At 56.8% G+C, this 17,257-nt stretch overlaps 1 protein-coding gene across 15 annotated transcripts in view; it reads right to left on the reverse strand.

Moving 5' to 3' along the window:
• The window catches only part of RAP1GAP (RAP1 GTPase activating protein), a 62,129-nt gene extending 46,899 nt beyond the window's left edge, over positions 1–15,230 (reverse strand). For 3 of the 15 annotated variants that reach the window (XM_040463955.1, XM_040463930.1, XM_040464058.1), the window contains exons 1-2: positions 3,287–3,353; positions 1,231–1,266 (exon numbers count right to left, since the gene is read on the reverse strand). In XM_040463955.1, coding sequence (XP_040319889.1) covers positions 1,231–1,266; positions 3,287–3,330 — 80 coding nt within the window. In that variant the 5' untranslated portion in view covers positions 3,331–3,353. Of the gene's footprint in view, positions 1–1,230; positions 1,267–3,286; positions 3,357–7,456; positions 7,608–15,043 lie in introns of those variants that run through there. The other 12 variants (XM_040464044.1, XM_040464028.1, XM_040464039.1 and 9 more) reach the window with 9 other exon arrangements.
• Between the last annotated feature and the right edge of the window lie 2,027 nt (positions 15,231–17,257).

Consider the following 17,257-nt stretch of genomic DNA (forward strand, 5'->3'; position numbering starts at 1 on the left):
GAGACCAACACAGGGCTTCAACACATGAACTGTGAGATCATGACCTGAGCCAAAATCAAGAGTCAAACACTTAACTGACTAAGCCATGCAGGTGCCCCGAAAAAAGGATGGCATCTTCCTCACCTTTATCTGTATCTCCCCTCATCCTATCCCTGCTCTGGGCTTAGCATATGGTCTTGCCCTAGTCATAGAGGCTCGGATTAACTGGGTCCAGCAGCAGGAGATAAAGCCCAGAGAGGGGGAGTAGCTGGACCTAGGTTGCACAGAGAGCATCAAAGGAAAATAAAGGGCAAGCTCTGGAGCTCAGCCTGGGCACCTGGGTGCCTCCCACCCCAGAAGTGGCTTCCTAGGGGGGCTCTGGCAGCAGGTGGGGCAGTGGTGTCAGAGAGGAGTCACCTAGTACCTGGGAGGCACTGCAAGGCCTAGGGACCCCAGGAAGCCCCCAGCAGGGGCAGGAAATGCGAGCTTTCCCACTGGAGTTGAAGCTGCCGCAGGAGCAGCCAGCTGGGCCCATGTGATGCTGGTGCCAGGAAGCTGGGAGGCACCCGCCTGCTGGGCATCGGGGGTGCTGTGAATCCCGAGGTGAGGCTGCACCTCCGCCCGCGGCTCTCAGTGTTGGGGAAGCTGCAGACACAGCTCCCCCTCTTCCTCCAAAGCGAGGACAGCCTTGGACTTAGGTCATGGGCTGCAGGAGGGGGTTCTGAAGGGTATGTATGGAGTGTGACTAGAGGACTTGGGGTTCAGCGGAAAGGCTAAGGGCACTCCCACCCCCACCCCCCGAGGAGCCATGAGGTGGGAAGGAATAGAGAAGGAAGGAAGCACTTCTGGTGAGGGGCTTCGGTACTCCAGGCCCTGTTTTTTGTTTTTTTAGGTTTGTTTGTTTATTTACAATTTTACACTCTGTTAAGTAGGCATTTTAGTCCCCACTTCACAGATGAGAACACTGAGGTTCAGAGAGGTTAGTGAATCACTAAGGTCACCCGGACAGTGGGCAGAGCTGATATTTAACCTGATTTGCCTTGACTCCAAGTTGGAGCTCTAGAAAGAATTATAGGAGAAGATCGGTGGGGGAAGAACGGGTAAGAGGGTCCATCCACGCCGTCACCTGGAGAGGGTGGCTGAAGGGTTGGTGGGGTCTGGTCTGTCATTATAGGGGGTGGTAATGGTTTGGGAATGTTCCCAAGGCCCAGCCAAGCAGCCCAGCCCCTCCTGAGAGCCCCCAGTACTCACCACACACTCCGGCGAGGGGAGAAGGACTTGTCCACCCTGAAACATACATGCAAGAGGGGCAGCAGGTGAGGGGGCAGCCCCTTCCCACTCAGCCTTGCTTAGCACATCAGGCCAATCCCAACTCACCCCCCACCCTCCCAGAAGGGCCTGGAGGAGATATTGCTTCTTGGGTGCCTGATGCACTATCACCATCCCCCATAGGCTGCAGGGGCCCCAGTGTTAGATTAGGGACATGGGAAGGTGTGGGGTGAGAGAGTATGGAATAAAGGCAGGGTTGGGGGCACAGGGGTCGGGGAGCAGGGGCCCAGGACCAGAGAGTGGGGTAGCAGCAGAAGTGGGGGTCAGTGTGGGAGGTTTTGGAATAAGTGGAGTGAGACAGTGACTAAAGCAATTTGGGGTCAGAGCAGAGATGTAGGGGTGCAGCACAGGCCAACTTAGAGTGTTTCCAGACAGGATTGAAGGGTGTGGGTGTTTATGGTTTACGGTGGGCAGGAAGAAACCACCCCCCTTTCCTGGCAGCCTGCCTCCATCCCGGAGCTGGAGCTCACTCATACTCACCCAGGGGACAAACGCCTGGGGATCTGAGAGCAGGAGCTCACGAGGAGCTTCCTCTCCCACCCCACCCCCCAACACACACACACACACACACACACACACACACACACACACACCCTGCCCCTCAAAGCAGAGCCAGAGGAAGACCTTAAACCCCGGGAGCTCAGGCTTTGTTTCCCCCAAATCCCTCCAAGTCCAGCCTCAAAGAGAGGTGTGGACATTGCCCTCTGAGGGCACCTTGGGGTGGGGGAGGGCTGGAGAGAGCTCCACCCTCCTGCCCAGCTGAGGGCCAAGGGGCTGGGCAGCTGTTGGGACAACAAACAACTCTTGCCTCTTGCCCAGAGGCCAGAGGAGAATGGGTAAGGGGCCCCAAACCGCACTCTGCCAGCTGGGGAGGCAGGGCTGGGGTCTCCTTAGGGATCAGCTCATGATCTGCAGACAAGGAAAGTGAGGCGAGAGAGGCCAGGCCTTGCCCAAGCTCCCACGACAGAACCCAGCTCCACAAACCGGGGTGCCCCTCCATGTCAGTTGACCAGGACTCTCAGGCTGGCCCAGGCTCCTCTCATTGCTTAGCGGCTAGCAGAGCCCCTGAGAAGGAGGGCAGCCCTCCCATCCCCCACCCCACCCAGCCTCTCTGCCAGGGTCCCTTTGGAGGCTGGGCATTCGGCAAGGGGTGGCACCTTGAACACAACCCCTACAGCCCAAGGAGCACCTGTTGTGCACTGGCGTATTATAGGTGTGAGCTCCAACTGCTCTGCACCCCAAAGGTGGGTCCTGTGTGCTTCTCTGACCACAAGGAGGCAGGGCCTGGCGGAAGGTTATGCAACTACTCGGCAGGACAGGGAAGGGGCCCCAGCCCCAGTCTCTCTGCCCAGTCCTTCTTCCAATTTACAAAATCCCTGCCTAAGGCAACAATCCCCCCAACACTCCTCTGATGTGGCCCTTTCGGGTCAGGAGAGACAGCGACCCCCAAGATGGACCGGCCACCACTCCGCCTCCCCAGCCTTAGCTCTCCAAGCCCTGACAGCCAGGAACCCCCGGGAGGAGAAGGTTCCTGTGAGCCAGGTGGCACAAGATAGGGGCAGCCCAGGTGCCCTAGGGTGGGCATGGGCCTGCTAATGGCTTCCAAGTTCTCTCCTTCCAGCAACTTCAGACGTCAAGTGGGGGTTCCTGCAGGGCCTCCCCCTGACCTAGGAATGCACACACACAGGCCCGGCCGGCCGGCGGGTCCGCACACTAGTCATATGCGTAAGCGCTGTCACGCACTGAGCAGCCCACCGTGCCCACGCGTGCCCATGGGCTGCCAGCTGGAACCCACAGGCACACGCGCAAACACACACACACACACACACACACACACACACACCCCGCCAAAGCGCGCCCCTCACACGCAAACCCAAACTCGCGAGTGCGGAGCCACCCGACCCCCAGGCCGGGCGCGGAGGGGGGGGGGGGGGGCTCCCACCGCGCGCACACGGGCGCCCCCGCCCGGCGCACCTACCCTCCGTAGGCCCCGAAGGTGAAGCTACGCTTCCGGCCGCTCATGGTGCCTCCGCCGCCCGCCCGCGCCGCGCCGGGGCCGCCTTCCCCGCGCCCGGGTCACCTTGGCAACTCGGGACGCCCCGCCCCGGCCACAAGCCCCGGGATTGTCCGCGCCCCCGCGGGCTACGGGCCAGCTGCCGGGGGCCGCCGCGCGCAGAAAGGGCCGCTTGTTCGCGCCGCCCGCGGGCCGGGGGCGGGGGCTTCGCGGGACTTTCCGAGCGGGGGGACCTCGGAGGGGGGATGGGGGATGCGGGGCGGACTGCACTTCCGTGGGGAAGGGACCCTCCACCCCCTCAGGTCAGGGGCGCACGGAGCCGCAGACCCTCTTCTGGGGGCGACACCCTGTTCCATCTCCCTGGAGGCGTTGGCCTGTGCCGGCGGATCTGTCCCCCGCCATCACGAGGGGGGAGCTCACAGTGGGCCGGGTCAAGAACTTGGAATCCAGGAACCCAGGGTCAAAATGGTCTCACTGTGGGCAAGTCCCTGCCGTCCCTGCCGTCCCTGCACCTCTAATTTCTCACCCGTAAAATGGAACCACCCTCCCCCCCTCAAACACACACACACACACACACACACACACACACACACACACACACACAGACGGTGATGGAATGAGTTAATTCCAGCCCAGGCCTGGCACACAAGAAATGCTTAATAAATAGCTGCTACAAGAGTCCCGCTCTGCTCTTGCCACAAATGGATGAGTGAAGGAAGGAACAGTCTCCAGAATGCCCTTCTATTGCCCATTCTCATCCCCCTCTCCTAGGTGCCCCCCGCTGCCCAGTGAGGAGGAGAAGCAGGGGGGCAGGAATAGAGATGCCCCACTAGGTTCCCTCCCTCAGCAACCTTCCGACGAGGAACTGCGCTGAGTCCTACAGCGGGTCACTCACTCAACAAACGCTCTGAGCCTCTCCTCTGCCTGCTGCTCACCCAGAGCACACAGCCCAGGGTTCCACCCTGCAGGAAGCAGTCTCTCCCACCCCCAGAAAAAGATGTGTCAGTAGGCACTGAACACTGGTCCTGCCCCGAGGACTCACCCACCCCTTCCAGAATGCCCACTCTGGCCCCCGAAGAGGGAGGGATCACCCCAGGGAGGCCCTCAGAGTCTTGAGGTTTTCCGTGGGGTTTTCTGATTAAGGGAATGCACAGAACAGATGCGGTGGGGGAAGGGGGGAAGGACGACCAAGGGTACAGCGATAGGGCAGGGAGTTAGGGTAGGAGGGGTTCTTCAGAAGCCTTTCAGGAATGGTTCCGCCTGGGCCCTGGGCCAGGGCTCAGTTAGCCCCAGCTTCCCCTGGGAAATGTCTGGTCTGGGTATCGACCTTCACAGTTAGCTTCACTCAGGCAGAGGGCTGTGGTGTGCTGGATCTCCCCATCTCAGACATGAAGAAACTGAGACCTTGGTTCACAGTAATTATGTCTCTCTTGGGGGGTCAACCCCCAGAAACCACCCCCCCCCGCCCTACCCCCACCCTACCCCCCACCCTGGGCCCCTTCTCCCTGCACACTCTGATGGGCAGAGGAGCCCTCAAGAGCCCCTTGTTCAGAAGCCAGGCAGGGCAAAGGAGATTCTCTTGTGCCTAGAACTATCCCTTTGGTTCGGTTTTTAGAGGAGCGTCTGGTTCCCTCTTGGCAGGGTGCTCTGGAGCCAGGGCTGGGCCCCTTCTGCTCTGGGCAGGCCCACAGATTCCTGGGTGGAGGGACCAGCCCAGGCCAGTGTAGGAAGCCCACTCCCCACAGGGCAGTCCAGCAGGGCTCCCGAGGGGCAAGCCCCTAGAACAGAGGCTGGCCTAAAGAGGAGGAAGTCTTCTCTTCCTAAGCGGTAGCAGCAGCAGGGGTGCCCAGAGCGCTGGGAGAGACGGGGGACCAGGAGCTGGGCCTGGGCCGTGGTGGGGTATACACAGCGCCAGAACTGGGGCCCAGGACTCCAGGCCTTTCCAGGCTGCTGTACCCCCTTGGACATGGCCCTCAGCCTCATCAGTCTGTCTTTTCAGTGGGAATGATTTCTGAGTGGACTCTGCATCTCCAGTTGGCAGGGTGGCCAAGCAATGTCCAATGTGCCAAGTTTCCCAGCCGGGCCTGGCCCCCGGGAGGCCCTGCTGGTGCTGGGACAGTGGGCCCTTGAGAGGGGTTGTGGGGGCTGCAGGATTCCCACCGAAGACAAAGAGCCCAGTGTGGGCTCCAGCCTCTTGGGTTCTGACCAGCTGCAGCTGCCTCATTGGCAAGAGCTGGGGGTGGGGTGGGGGTGGGGGTCACGTTCCCTCAGCCAGGGACGCACAGGACACTCCCTGGCCAGCTTCTGGTCCCTCCAGCAACAGCAGAATTTAAATGCGCTTTTTTAAACTGCAAGACCACTTCCGAGAACTTACCCCTCTGCCACATCACACCGTGTAAGCCTGAAGAGGAATGGCCAAGGACAAAGGGACAGGGAGGCAGGTGCCTAGATCTTCATCAACTCTCCCAGGGTTCAAATCCCAGCTCTCCCACCTGTCAGCTGGGTGACCTTGGGCAAGTCACTTAATCTTTCTGTGCCTCAGTTTCCTCATCTGCAAATGGGGTTTATGACAAAAATAACAGTACCCATTTCAAAGGGTTTTGCCAAGGATTAACTACATTGATAGTTCTAAAGCACTGCAGAGAGCCTTTGAAAAGCATGTGTTGGTTAAATAAAACACCGGCTGCAGCCTCGTTTTTCATTAGGCTGAACTACACGAAGTCATCATTTTTGTAGAGTTAGCGAAGATTTATTAGTAGGAGTTCCAAAACAAACTAATGACCATCCAGAGGGAACCAGATAAATAAATTAAGGTCCACTTATACCATGCAGCTGTTGGAAAGAATGGGGCAGATCTATGCGTGGGCAAGTGAAATAACCTCCAAGACAGACAGACACACAGACATACACAGAGGCAGTGCAGTGAGGGCGTGGGCGCCGAGGCGCTGGACCAGGCTCTGACGCTTCCTAGCTGTGTGACCTCAAACACATTATTTAACATCCCCCCGCCCCCTCCCAGACACCTGGCCTCCACTGAGAACTCAATACTCTCAGGTCAGCACGGACCCCGTGCTCCCTGACTGGCACTGGGAAGTCCTTGCCATCTCTGAGGTCGGACAGAGCTCCCTTCTTCTTTTCCCTCCAGCCTCTCGCCTAGAAACCAGAGCCAGGCTTCCCCCCAGGGTTCAGGCCCTCCCTTGGTGGAAGCTTCCTCTTCTGGGCCTCCTAGATTTGTACCCAAGTTGTTCAAACAGGTGCCAGACTGTGCGAAGGAGGAGGGAAGGGTGCAGAGTTCCCTTTCCAAGTTCACCCCTGATTGAACTCTGGGAGTCCCACCTACCTGCCTCCAACTCCCCCTTCTCAACCCTCAGCAGGGAAATGTAAGGGCATAGGGAGGGGCAGACTCCTGGGAAGATCTCCAGCCCAGGCTCCAGATGGAGCTGGTGGGGTCAATTCTTGTTTCCCATTCAGGATATCTGCCTGGAACCTCCTGGGCAGGAGACAGGGCGGTCCTGGGCTTCCTGCCCAGCCATGCAGCCTCCTGTGTCACTCCGCACTAATCAGCTTTCCTCCCTGGGCCTCAGTTTGCTCATCTGTTAAAACACCCACACTCATTTTGATGGGTTAAAGACATAATAATGGAAAAATGCACTTGCCTTTAGAGAATTCCATGGATTCAAGGCATCGTTATCCTTAGCTCATGGCTTTTCTGGCCAAGCCACACCTACCCAATCCCAAGATGCTATAAACCCTGAATTCCTAGAGGAGTCTCCTGGGGCAGTCCCAAGGCCCTGTGAAGGGAGGAAGCTGCTTGGAGAGCAGCTTCCTAGTGAGGTTATTGACCTAGCCATCCCCTGTCCTGGCTCTGGGACCTCTGTCTCATTCAGTGGGTTCCTGAGAACTCAAAGTGTCCCCACCAGAGACCAGGACAATCTGGCCTGGCCTGGCCTGGCCAGAATGACCAGAATAAATGCCTCCACTCAGTCTCCCACCATTGAGGATGTGTCTCTGTTCACCATATGGACTGTGTGCCTGGAGGGTCCCTGAGAGCAAAGCCCTTCTGGAAACAAACACAACCATGAGGGTACTTCTTTCTCCCTTCAGTCACTCCACAAATACACACTGAGCACTTACTGTGTTACTGACGCTGTTCAGGCACTAGTGATAGGGGATGGACGAGACAGACAATGTTGGTGGCACGGCTGCATGCACACCTGCACAGAAATTCCACCAGGCCACACGTACGCTCGCCCTTGTACTGTGCCCAGAGACGTCTAGCATGCACCTATAGAGATCATATCAAGATCAAATGCATGCAGACATGCTTACATAAACGTCAGTCCCTACATTGCAAAGCACCTCCATACATATACACAAAGGTCAAATTGAGCTTACACACAGGCCCCAAATCAGTGTGCACTCACCTACTGACTGTGGCTGCATCTGTATACACATCTGTGTGTTTGTGAACACACACCAATGACAACAGATACATGCACACGCACTTAGAGTACATTATGCTCACACAATATACGCACACAGACACATGTGCATACACATATCTCACACACACACACACACACACACACACACACACACACACACGGTGTGGCCAGCTAACTATTGGAAGAAATAGAGGTTGGAGAGAGGATGGCTTTGGGGGAGGTGGACGGGGGTGGTCCATGCAACTGCTGCATCCCCAAGGACAGGGGAGGCCGAGGCCCCTCTCACATATTATAAGCTGGAATCCAGCCAGCCTCCCTCTCCTGCCCCCCTGCTAATGGCATGGCCCTCTCTGCCCATTTTCAGGTAGGCTGAACTGGAAGGAAGCCTGCTAGATGCCCAGAGCTCCACCCAGGGCAGCTGGGCTGACCAAACCCTGTACGGGGGGCAGGAGACTTGGGTTGCAACTCCCCCCCCACCCCGAGCTCTGTTGGTCACTCATGTGTCCTAGCACAAAACCCTTCCCACTTGGAGCCTCCGCTGGTGCATCTTTAAGATGGGGGACAGGAAGGGCGCCTGGGTGGCTCTGTTGGTTAAACGCCGACTTCGGCTCAGGTCATGATCTCACGGTTCGTGAGTTCGAGCCCCACGTCAGGCTCTGTGCTGACAGCTCGGAGCCTGGAGCCTGCTTCGGATTCTGTGTCTCCCTCTCTCTGCTCCTTCCTCACTCGTGCTCTGTCTCTCCCTCTGTCTCTCAAAAATAAATAACATTTAAAAAAATAGAAAAAAAATAAGGTGGGGGACAGGATGCCCTGACAATTCCCTAAAGTGCCAGCCCTTCCCACCCAGCCACTCTGGGATTCTGTGAACCCCTCTTCACCTGGCCAAGGTCCTCATGACAGTGAGAACCATGACAGTGGTTCTCAACAGGGGTGGTTCTGCCCCCTAAAGGGCATTAGAGAAATACATGAGGGTGGTTTTGCTCTTTAGCAATTACAAGGGACCACTGTCGTTCAGTGGGTAGAGGCCAGGAGAGCTTTGTCAGGAGAGTCCCACCTGAAGAAGACCTGCCATGCATCAAATATCCTTGCAGACATTCACGTGGATGAAAGGCCTGTTTATCCCTTCCTAGAACCTAACTCTGGTTTACATGCGAGTATTTTTTAGTGTGGGTTTAATACATACTGAGTCTTCCAAAGATGCAACTACTGGAAGCCACTCTGAACTAGAAATCAGGTATAGTTATAATATTTTTCTGCCCTTAAATGTAAAGGTTACACATACATATCACACAGGTGCAAGCATTTGGTTACTCCATTAGGTCCTGGGGTGTGATCATGCCAGGGTATTTAGCTATGGAAGTAGAGGGCTTTTACTTCTCTTAGGGCATTATATTGTTTGGCTTTTGAAATGGGTGCGTAGGTAGGCTTATTATCTAGGAATGCCGTTAGGAAAGTAAACAATGCGCTTGTAAGTAGTGTTCTGAATCGGCCCTGAGGAGTCCGCCGCGGTCCCGGACGCCCTCAGCTGGCCATCACAGGAACTTCAGGGTGAGGGCCAGCCGGGCTCCAGCACCAGGGACAGCGCCCCGGGACAGCGCCCCGGGACAGCAGCCCGGGCGTCTCTCCTGGGGCGAGTGGGGACCCTGAGGGCGCCCGGAAGGACCCTCTTGTTTTCTCAGCTGTGCATTTGCCACCACCAGCCCCCCCGCACTCCTCACTCTTTCTCTTGTGCGGAGGTGGTCCTAGAGCCTGCCGTCTCCCTTCTCCCTAGAGCGAACTGCCGCGCCTCTCCCGACCCACAATGGCACACCTGCGCGCCACAATGGCTGCACCTGTACCGCCGCCGCCCACCGTGTTCCCGCCGCCCCCTCTCCCCGGGACCCGTTCTCTCGATGTGCAGATCACAGGGCCGCACCTACGCGCTCTGGGACCTCTTTGATCCCCACAAAAGCCCCATGATGCAGACCGTGCAAGAGTTATACGGCAACCATGACCGATGGGGAAACTGAGGCTTGTAAAAAGAGCAGAGCCAGCTTCTGACATCCCCTGAAGACCTCAGCCACCATCACATATGCATATGCCCCAGCTCAGTAAGAGCAACGACTAATTCCCGAGGCCCTGTACCACGCACTCCGGTTGGTTCAGTTCTAATGATCACCCTGCAAATTAGATGCAATTATCACGCCCTGTTCACAGAGCAGGAAACTGAGGCCCTGAGGGCCTAAGCAGCTTGCCCCAGGGGTAGTAGAAGTAGAAGTGACTGTGAAGACCCTCTGAGGTCTTAACTCTGCTGTGAGTCGCTCTCAGGGACACTCTGCCAAGAAGAAAGCCCTTCAAACAGCACATGCTGCCCTGCCCTGACTTGGAGGCCTGAAAGCCTCCTGTACTTCAGGACTTGGGTGGGGCGGTTGCACTGGACTCCTGACCCCTCACAGAGGAACTCCTATCTCCCCATCCTTACAAAATTTAGCCTCACAAAGCACTTCCCTAAGGCACGCCGTAGGTGCTTAATATATACTTACTGCTTGGCTGAAGCCCTGCCTTCCAAGAACCAGGTTTCTAAATGCAAAACCACACAGCCTGAGCACAGAGCCTGGACACAGAACAGGGCAGAGGGAGCCACGGGGTAAGGGTTCAGCCATGAGACCCGGACAGAGCAGAGCTCCAGCTCATCCCGAGCTGTGTGACTCTAAGCCTCAGTTCCCACATCCGGAAAACGGAGATACACTAGCTGGTAGCTCACAGAGCAGTGGTGAGCCTTAAAAGAGGTGATGTGCACAGAGAATGAACTTAGCTCAGTGCCTTATGCCCACGGAAGGCTGGCACGCTAGTGGTTGCCAATGCCATTGTCAGCAGAGTCTTCTTTGGGATGTGCAAAATCCAGAAGCCCCTGCTGAGTCATGCCCCCATTTCCACAGCGTAAAGCAGGCTGCAACTACACCATAGGCAAGCTGCAGGACAAGGAAAGAGGTTGAAAAATGCACAGTCTGTGGCTGGATTGGGGGCAGGAGGAGGGGGAAGAGGCAGCCATGGAGGCGGGGAGTTTAGGAATGCTTGGAGACCTACAATCTCACTGCCTCATCTGTGACTCTCAGTTCCCCGTCTCAGACTCCAGATGAGCTCCCTGGTTTCCTTAGCATGGTAGGTGCTCCATAAATGCGCAATGAATGAATGAACGAATGATGTCCCAGTTTGGGACTGATGTCCCAGTCCTAGTTTATTCCTATCACATTACACATAGGGGTTAACATTGGCATGGGTTCGAGTCAGACGGACCTATGTTGGAACCCTCACCTCTGTCACTTTCTGGTTTGTGACTTCTGACCATTTTCATAAATTTCTTGGAACCTCAGTTTCTTCATCTGTAAAAGGGATGGTAATGATAATAATAGTACTTCATAGGGTTGTTCTTAGGATTCAGCGTCAAGTGCTCAGCCCTGGCACACAGTAGACATTCAATAATTAGGGACTGCCTTTAGTACTGTTACTGGCCATGTGTTAGCACAGCCATATACTGAGTCATGAGACCCGGTCCTAGGCCCAGCTCTGCCACTGGATCACTGGCTCAGTGTGACGATGGGCAGGTCCCCATCCCTCTGGGCCTGGTTTCCTTCTCTGTATAATGAGGGCTCTCCAAGGCACCTTCTCAGTCTGATTTTCTGGGGCAGCCTGGCGTGTCGGGCAAGAGGCCTCCAGGGAACAGCTCTGCCCCTCAGTCTATCACTCTCAGAATGGAGAAGGAAAGTGTGTTCCCAAGACAGGGAGAAAGACGGGCATCACTGGGAGACCCAGAGCTTCCCCTGATACCTGCCCTATGCCCACCTCCACACTTCTCAGAACGGAACCAGCCCCCCAAGACACAGCCCCCTGCCCTGCCCCTAATGCAGAGGTGGTCCTGGAGGGATACCAGGTGGGCTCTGGGCCTCAGGGGTCCCAGGATGGTGCAATGGGGGAGAAGAGATCTGGGTTTGGAGTCCAGTAGCAAAGCTAGCTCTGTGCTCTCGGGCCCATCTCTTGGCTGCTCTAAACCTCAGTTTCCTCAGCCGCTAAGCAAGGAGGTGAATAACAACCACCACCCGAGTTCCTCGGGCCTCAAGGGCTCTGGCGTGCATAAGAGGCAACCCAGATGTGAAAGCCCTTTGTGAATTGCTACCATCAGGCATAATCATAATAATTATTATCTGTAAAACAAGGGGGTTGGACCAGCTGATCCCATGGGCTCCTCTCCAGCTCTGATGCTGAGGATTTCTGTTTCCAAGCTGGGAATTCATGCAGACACAGGCCAGGAGAAGCCAGGGTCTGCGGGATTGTACATCCCCGGGAGCCTCTGCAAACAAATCTCCCCATTCATTCATCCCTTCTCCCAACCCAGCCTGGGTGCTGAGCCTCAGCTACAGGCCACAAGGAAAGGGAAAAAGAGGGAGGAGGACCTGGGAGGTTCAGGGCCATGTTCTCAAAGTGTGGGGACAGCCCGAGTGTGTACCCCATCCCTGCCTCTGCCCAGAACTATCCCAGAACTATCCCTTCCCCTCTCTACTGCACCCTTCCCCTAACCCCATCTAATTCTACATGCAGTAGGCCAAAGTGGTTACGAGTGGAGTCAGACAGCCCTTAATTCAAATCTCAGCTCCAGCCACACACCAGCTGAGTGACCTTGGGCAGGCTATTTAACTTCTCTGAGCCTCAGTGGGCCCAATAACGGTTACTCTGAGGATTAAATGAGATCCATGAAAAGTGCTCAGCATTGAGCCCCATATCTGTAAGGGCTCAATTAATGCCTCCCCCCCACCTGTGTTTTGTCACTCGGCCTCTATTCTGCTTCTCCCTTGCCAGAACCTTCCTGGAATCCCTGAGCCAGTCAGCTAGTTCCCACCCTGGCTGACACAGGGCAGGCCCCGACAATGTAGCATGAGGGCAGGGGTAGGGGACAGGTCCCAGGTTTCTCTGCCCATCAGAAGACCACAAAGGGCCAGACCTCCCCAGCCAGGGAGGTCTGGGGGCCTGCCTGGTGACTAGGAGAGGTGAAGGCTCTGCCCCAGGGACTCTGTCCAGTCCTGTTTCTGGGAGCTTGAAGCCCTGGAGGAGAGGCTGAGAGGGCACCCGTATGCACCTGGAAAAGCCCCAATATCTCAGGTGGAAGCAGGTGGTGAACGGGATGAGGCTGGAGCCCACAGCAGTTTGCCAGGATCGGATGGCCTCTCTTTGGACCTCCAAGATCAGGAAGGGGCAGGAGGGTGCGAGGCTGGCCCGCCACCCGCGTGGGCCTTGTCCTCGCAGTACCTTGCAGGTAGATGGCACACCCTAGTTTTGCGAACGGAGGGATGGGGTCTGCCTCAGCAGTTCGGGCACTGAGCGTGCAGGCAGCACAAGAGAAAAGTTCCCAAGGTCACCTTCCATCAGCCGCCTCCATCCCACCCAGAAAGCCCTAACTTAGAGGATCAGGACCTTGGAGAAGGCTGTCCTCTGAGCAGGGGTTCGGGGTATCTTTCCCTCACAAACCTGGGGCCACAACTCAGGAGCAGAAGAGAGGGCTGGACCCACATGTGTCTCCCTTCCATTGCCCACAACAGCCTGGCTGTGACAGGCAGGTGGCTCCTGTGGCCTTGAGCAGGTCACTGCCTCTCTGGTGGCTCAGGAGTCTATCCTCACCCACTGTATACCCCAGATCCCAGCTGCCCCAAATCCTCAGGGGAGCCTGAGGAACAGGTAGTTACAAGAAACAGCACAATTCCCCCAAGAGACACAACACACCCGAGCGTCATATAGCACGGTCACCCACTCAAGTCTCATTGGAGCCACATTAGAAAGGCAGAAACTGCATCCGCCCATTCTACAGATGGAAAGGGGGGCCTGAAGGGGTCAGTGACTTGCCTGAGATCACTCAGCTAGTGGGGTGGGGTCAGAGGGGGAACATGGGTCTGCTGACTTCCAGCACAGATGGCAATGCCCTAGCTCCCTGAGCAGTCGGTGCCTTGGTCCTCTCGCCTGTCCCGGGGATGGACGATGCTCCCTGGCACACACGAGGAAAATGAGACGCGGGGAACCAGGCAGTGGGGCCATTCTTACACAGCGGGCAGGGCAGAGAATGGTGCCAGGCTAGTTCCTCCTTCTTGACTGGTGAGCAGGTACCCACGGCCTGCCCACGGAAGGTTCGGCCAGCCCCTCTGATGGTTTCCCCACTGGCTTTCAGGGAAATGAAAACTGCTCAGTCTGGCATTCAAGGCCCTCCATACGCGGACTCTAGCTCATCCCTACACACACCTTCCACTCCGCCAAACCTGATGTCCACCTCTCACACCATAGCCAGTCACGCCCCAGGAACACCCCCACCCCCTATCACTATGCAACTCCTAATTCCACTAATAGCTGCCATTACCACTGACTGGCTACTGTGTGCCAGGCACTGACTCCCCCAGGTGGGGAGACCACCCATCTCCCGTGACTGCAATGCCAACTGCCTTGGCAATGTGAAGTTACGGGAAAAATTCCCACTATCCCAAAACATTGAAGAAAAGGCTTGTTTTTTCTTGCTGTAGTGAAATATCTGAAGTTTTTTAAAATAGATCTTTCTTCACGTTTTTCTGGTGTTTGTTTTTCTGTGCATTCCTATCTCTGAGTGGGGCTCTGTGATTTTCAAAGCAGCTCCCAGCCATCATGTCTGATCTGCACAAACAACGCTCTCAGGTAGGCAGGCAAACAAGGGCTCATCATCCCTGTCCCATGGAGAAAGAAAGGAGGCACAGAGAGAGTAAGTGACTTGTCCAAAGCCACACGGCAGAGACCAGACTTGGATTCCTGACAACGCCCAGCCCATCTCCTTTCAGTCGCCAACAAATACCATGAGCTGGGCACTGCCTCGGGTACTTGCCTATATTAGTCTCCTTAACCTTTGGAACAGCCCCATCAGGCAAACAGAGTGGGTGATCTGTACTTTACAGATAAAGAAATGGAGGCCCAGAGAGAGGGAATGACTTGCCCTAAGTTGTACAGCTATTCAGTGGCAGTCAGAATTTGACCTCAGGCCCTCGACTTCTAAAGGGCTTCCCCGGGGGAGGGTGGCTCATGTTGGCAGAGGTATTTACTAGTGGAGTGGGCACATCACTTTACCTCTGTGAGCCTTACCCCCTCATCTGAAATGTGGCCACAGTAACACCACACTGGGCTGTGGGAGGGACCGAATGATGCCACACCCAGCTCATCTCTGTTGTCCCTGGGGCCCGTCCCAGTCCCCTAGGACACCCCGCCCCCCCCCCCCCCCCGCTCAATAAATGCTTACCAAGTGTGCCAATGAGGTTCCTGCCGTCGTACCAGCACACGGCAGGTGCATCACAGGTTTGGCTCCTTTCTTCCAGTGGGACCTCCCTGTTTTGGGGTGTCTCTCCACGAGCACCCCTGTGCCTCTTCTCCCTTCCTCCTTCTCTGAGTCACTGCCTGCAAGTTGCTAGTCTTCAGCCCTAAAAATAGAGCACGTTTGGGGGCATAAAAATACCTACAGATGTAAACTATAGCTTCAGCCCCCTGCCCTCAGGTCCTACTCTGTTGACCCCAGGTTGGCCATCGCAGGGGGTCCCAGGACTGATGACCCCGGCCTAACCTAGTATGGACCTAGTTTTCAATCTGCCAGAAGGCCTTAGCCAGCAACACCCTTTTGCCCCATGATGTCCAGCAGAGAGAAACTTCCTTTCCTCATTGGCATTCGGACTACCACCTCACACCTCACACTCCCTGGCCAGGCTGAGCTGCTCCCAGAGCTGGAGAAGGGCCCAGAGAAGCGAAATGATCTGCCTGGGCTGCACGGCCAGCAAGAGGCATGGCCAGGCCTGGACTCAGAACCAGCACTCTGGCAAGCCTAGGACGAGTGCCCAAATGAGAATGGCAAAGCCCAGAGCCCCTCGCTGCCCCCACCTAGCATTGGTCGGCCCCCGGAGACTTTATCAGAGCCCACAGAAGCACCTCTCGGAAAGCTGCCCTCCAAGGAGCAGGGGTACAGCCAGGGTGCCAGGGCCCAGCCTGGCAGAGGACCTCAGAGGATTCCCCTCCCTTCACCCCAGCTGGCCTCTGGCCTTGCCGGGAGGGCAAAGCCGAAACCGGGACGTGGCAAGCTTTCCTGGCTCAGTGGCAAAGGAAAGGGAACCCCGGGGGGGGGGGGCTGCTTGGTCTGGGGTGTGCTCTGTGTTAGGAGGGGCCTGTGGAGCAGCGCCTTCAGGGACAGCAGAGGGGCCGCAGGGTGAAGAGGCTCCTTTGGCAGCCGGGCAGGTATGGGGGGAGGAGAGGAGAGGAGAAGAGTACGTGGAGGGGGAAACACCAGACACTCTCCCAGTGTTCTTAGGGCCAGCCAAGCTGGGTTCATGTGAAACAGAAAAGAAGGTGAGGCTTTTCTGGGGGAGGTCAGAGGGGCCTCTGCCACCCCCTCCTGGGGTGATGAGGAGTTCACGTCCCACACGCAGGAAGCTGATGTAATGCACACGTGTGTGCGCCCGTGGTGGCCCGGGTGTGGGTGGGTGCAAGTGCATGTCTGCCAGGTTAATTTCTAAGGGCGTGGGGTTCTCTTGTGCTCTTTCCTGTGTGTGTATGGACCACGCATGTGCCCAGCGGGGGTTAACAGAAGCAGCTATCAGTCCGATGGGGGCTTCGAAGGAGGCTCTCCTTGCTGACAATGACCTCCATCTCTGCGTGTACATGTGCTGGATGGCGTGCCTCTTGGCGTCTGTAGTGTCGGTCAGAGTTGGAGGCGGGGGTCTCGGCCTGGGTGCGCCTGTGTGTTCCCGGGTTTGGGTCTCGGGGTCTTTGTGACTCACACCGTGTGTTTGTTTGTGTCTGGCTGTGCACGGGTCTCGGCTGTTTGTGCAGCCCGTGTGACAGCTCAGCAGCCTCTGACAGCCAGGACACAGGCCTCCATAGACAGACAGGTGTCGTGGAAGACAGACCTGCCCCAGGAGTCCTCAAAGGGCCTCTCAGCTCTGGAACACGACAGCCGGGCAGGGGGTGGGGCCGGGTGAGAAGGGGCTAAAGTAGGGTCTCAGGACTCCCTTACCCCAGGCCTGTGCAGACACTGAGGGTCCTGAGGCCTGAGCAGTAGAACCCCCCCCCCCCCCCCCCAATCTGGAGCCAAAAAAGAGAGACCCCCTCTGCATTTCAAAAAGCCAAAGGAAGAATCCTTTCTGTCTCACAGGGGTGGAGGGTCTCTTGAGACCCCTGCCAGGCAGGCAACCTGGCACAGAGGGAAGAGGCGTAGGCTTTGCCCAAGGAAAGCTATGAGTCCCAGGGTGGGAACACCATCGTGGCCGTGGAAAGGGGCAGCAGAGCAAGCACGGGGCTCTGGGAGAGGAAGAAGGTCTGAGTTCTGGACCCCGAAGAAAGGTGGAGGGGTCCTCCTCAACCTGACCCAGCTTCCGCACCCCATCCAGATGCACATCCACCCCCCCAAGCAGCACAGGGAGCAGGTCACCTGTGGACCACTCCACACATGACAGACCCCCGCCCCCTCCCC

Source organism: Herpailurus yagouaroundi, unplaced genomic scaffold (genome assembly GCF_014898765.1).
Source record: "Herpailurus yagouaroundi ecotype Mexico unplaced genomic scaffold, PumYag 77, whole genome shotgun sequence".
In the NCBI taxonomy this organism is placed as follows: domain Eukaryota; kingdom Metazoa; phylum Chordata; class Mammalia; order Carnivora; family Felidae; genus Herpailurus; species Herpailurus yagouaroundi.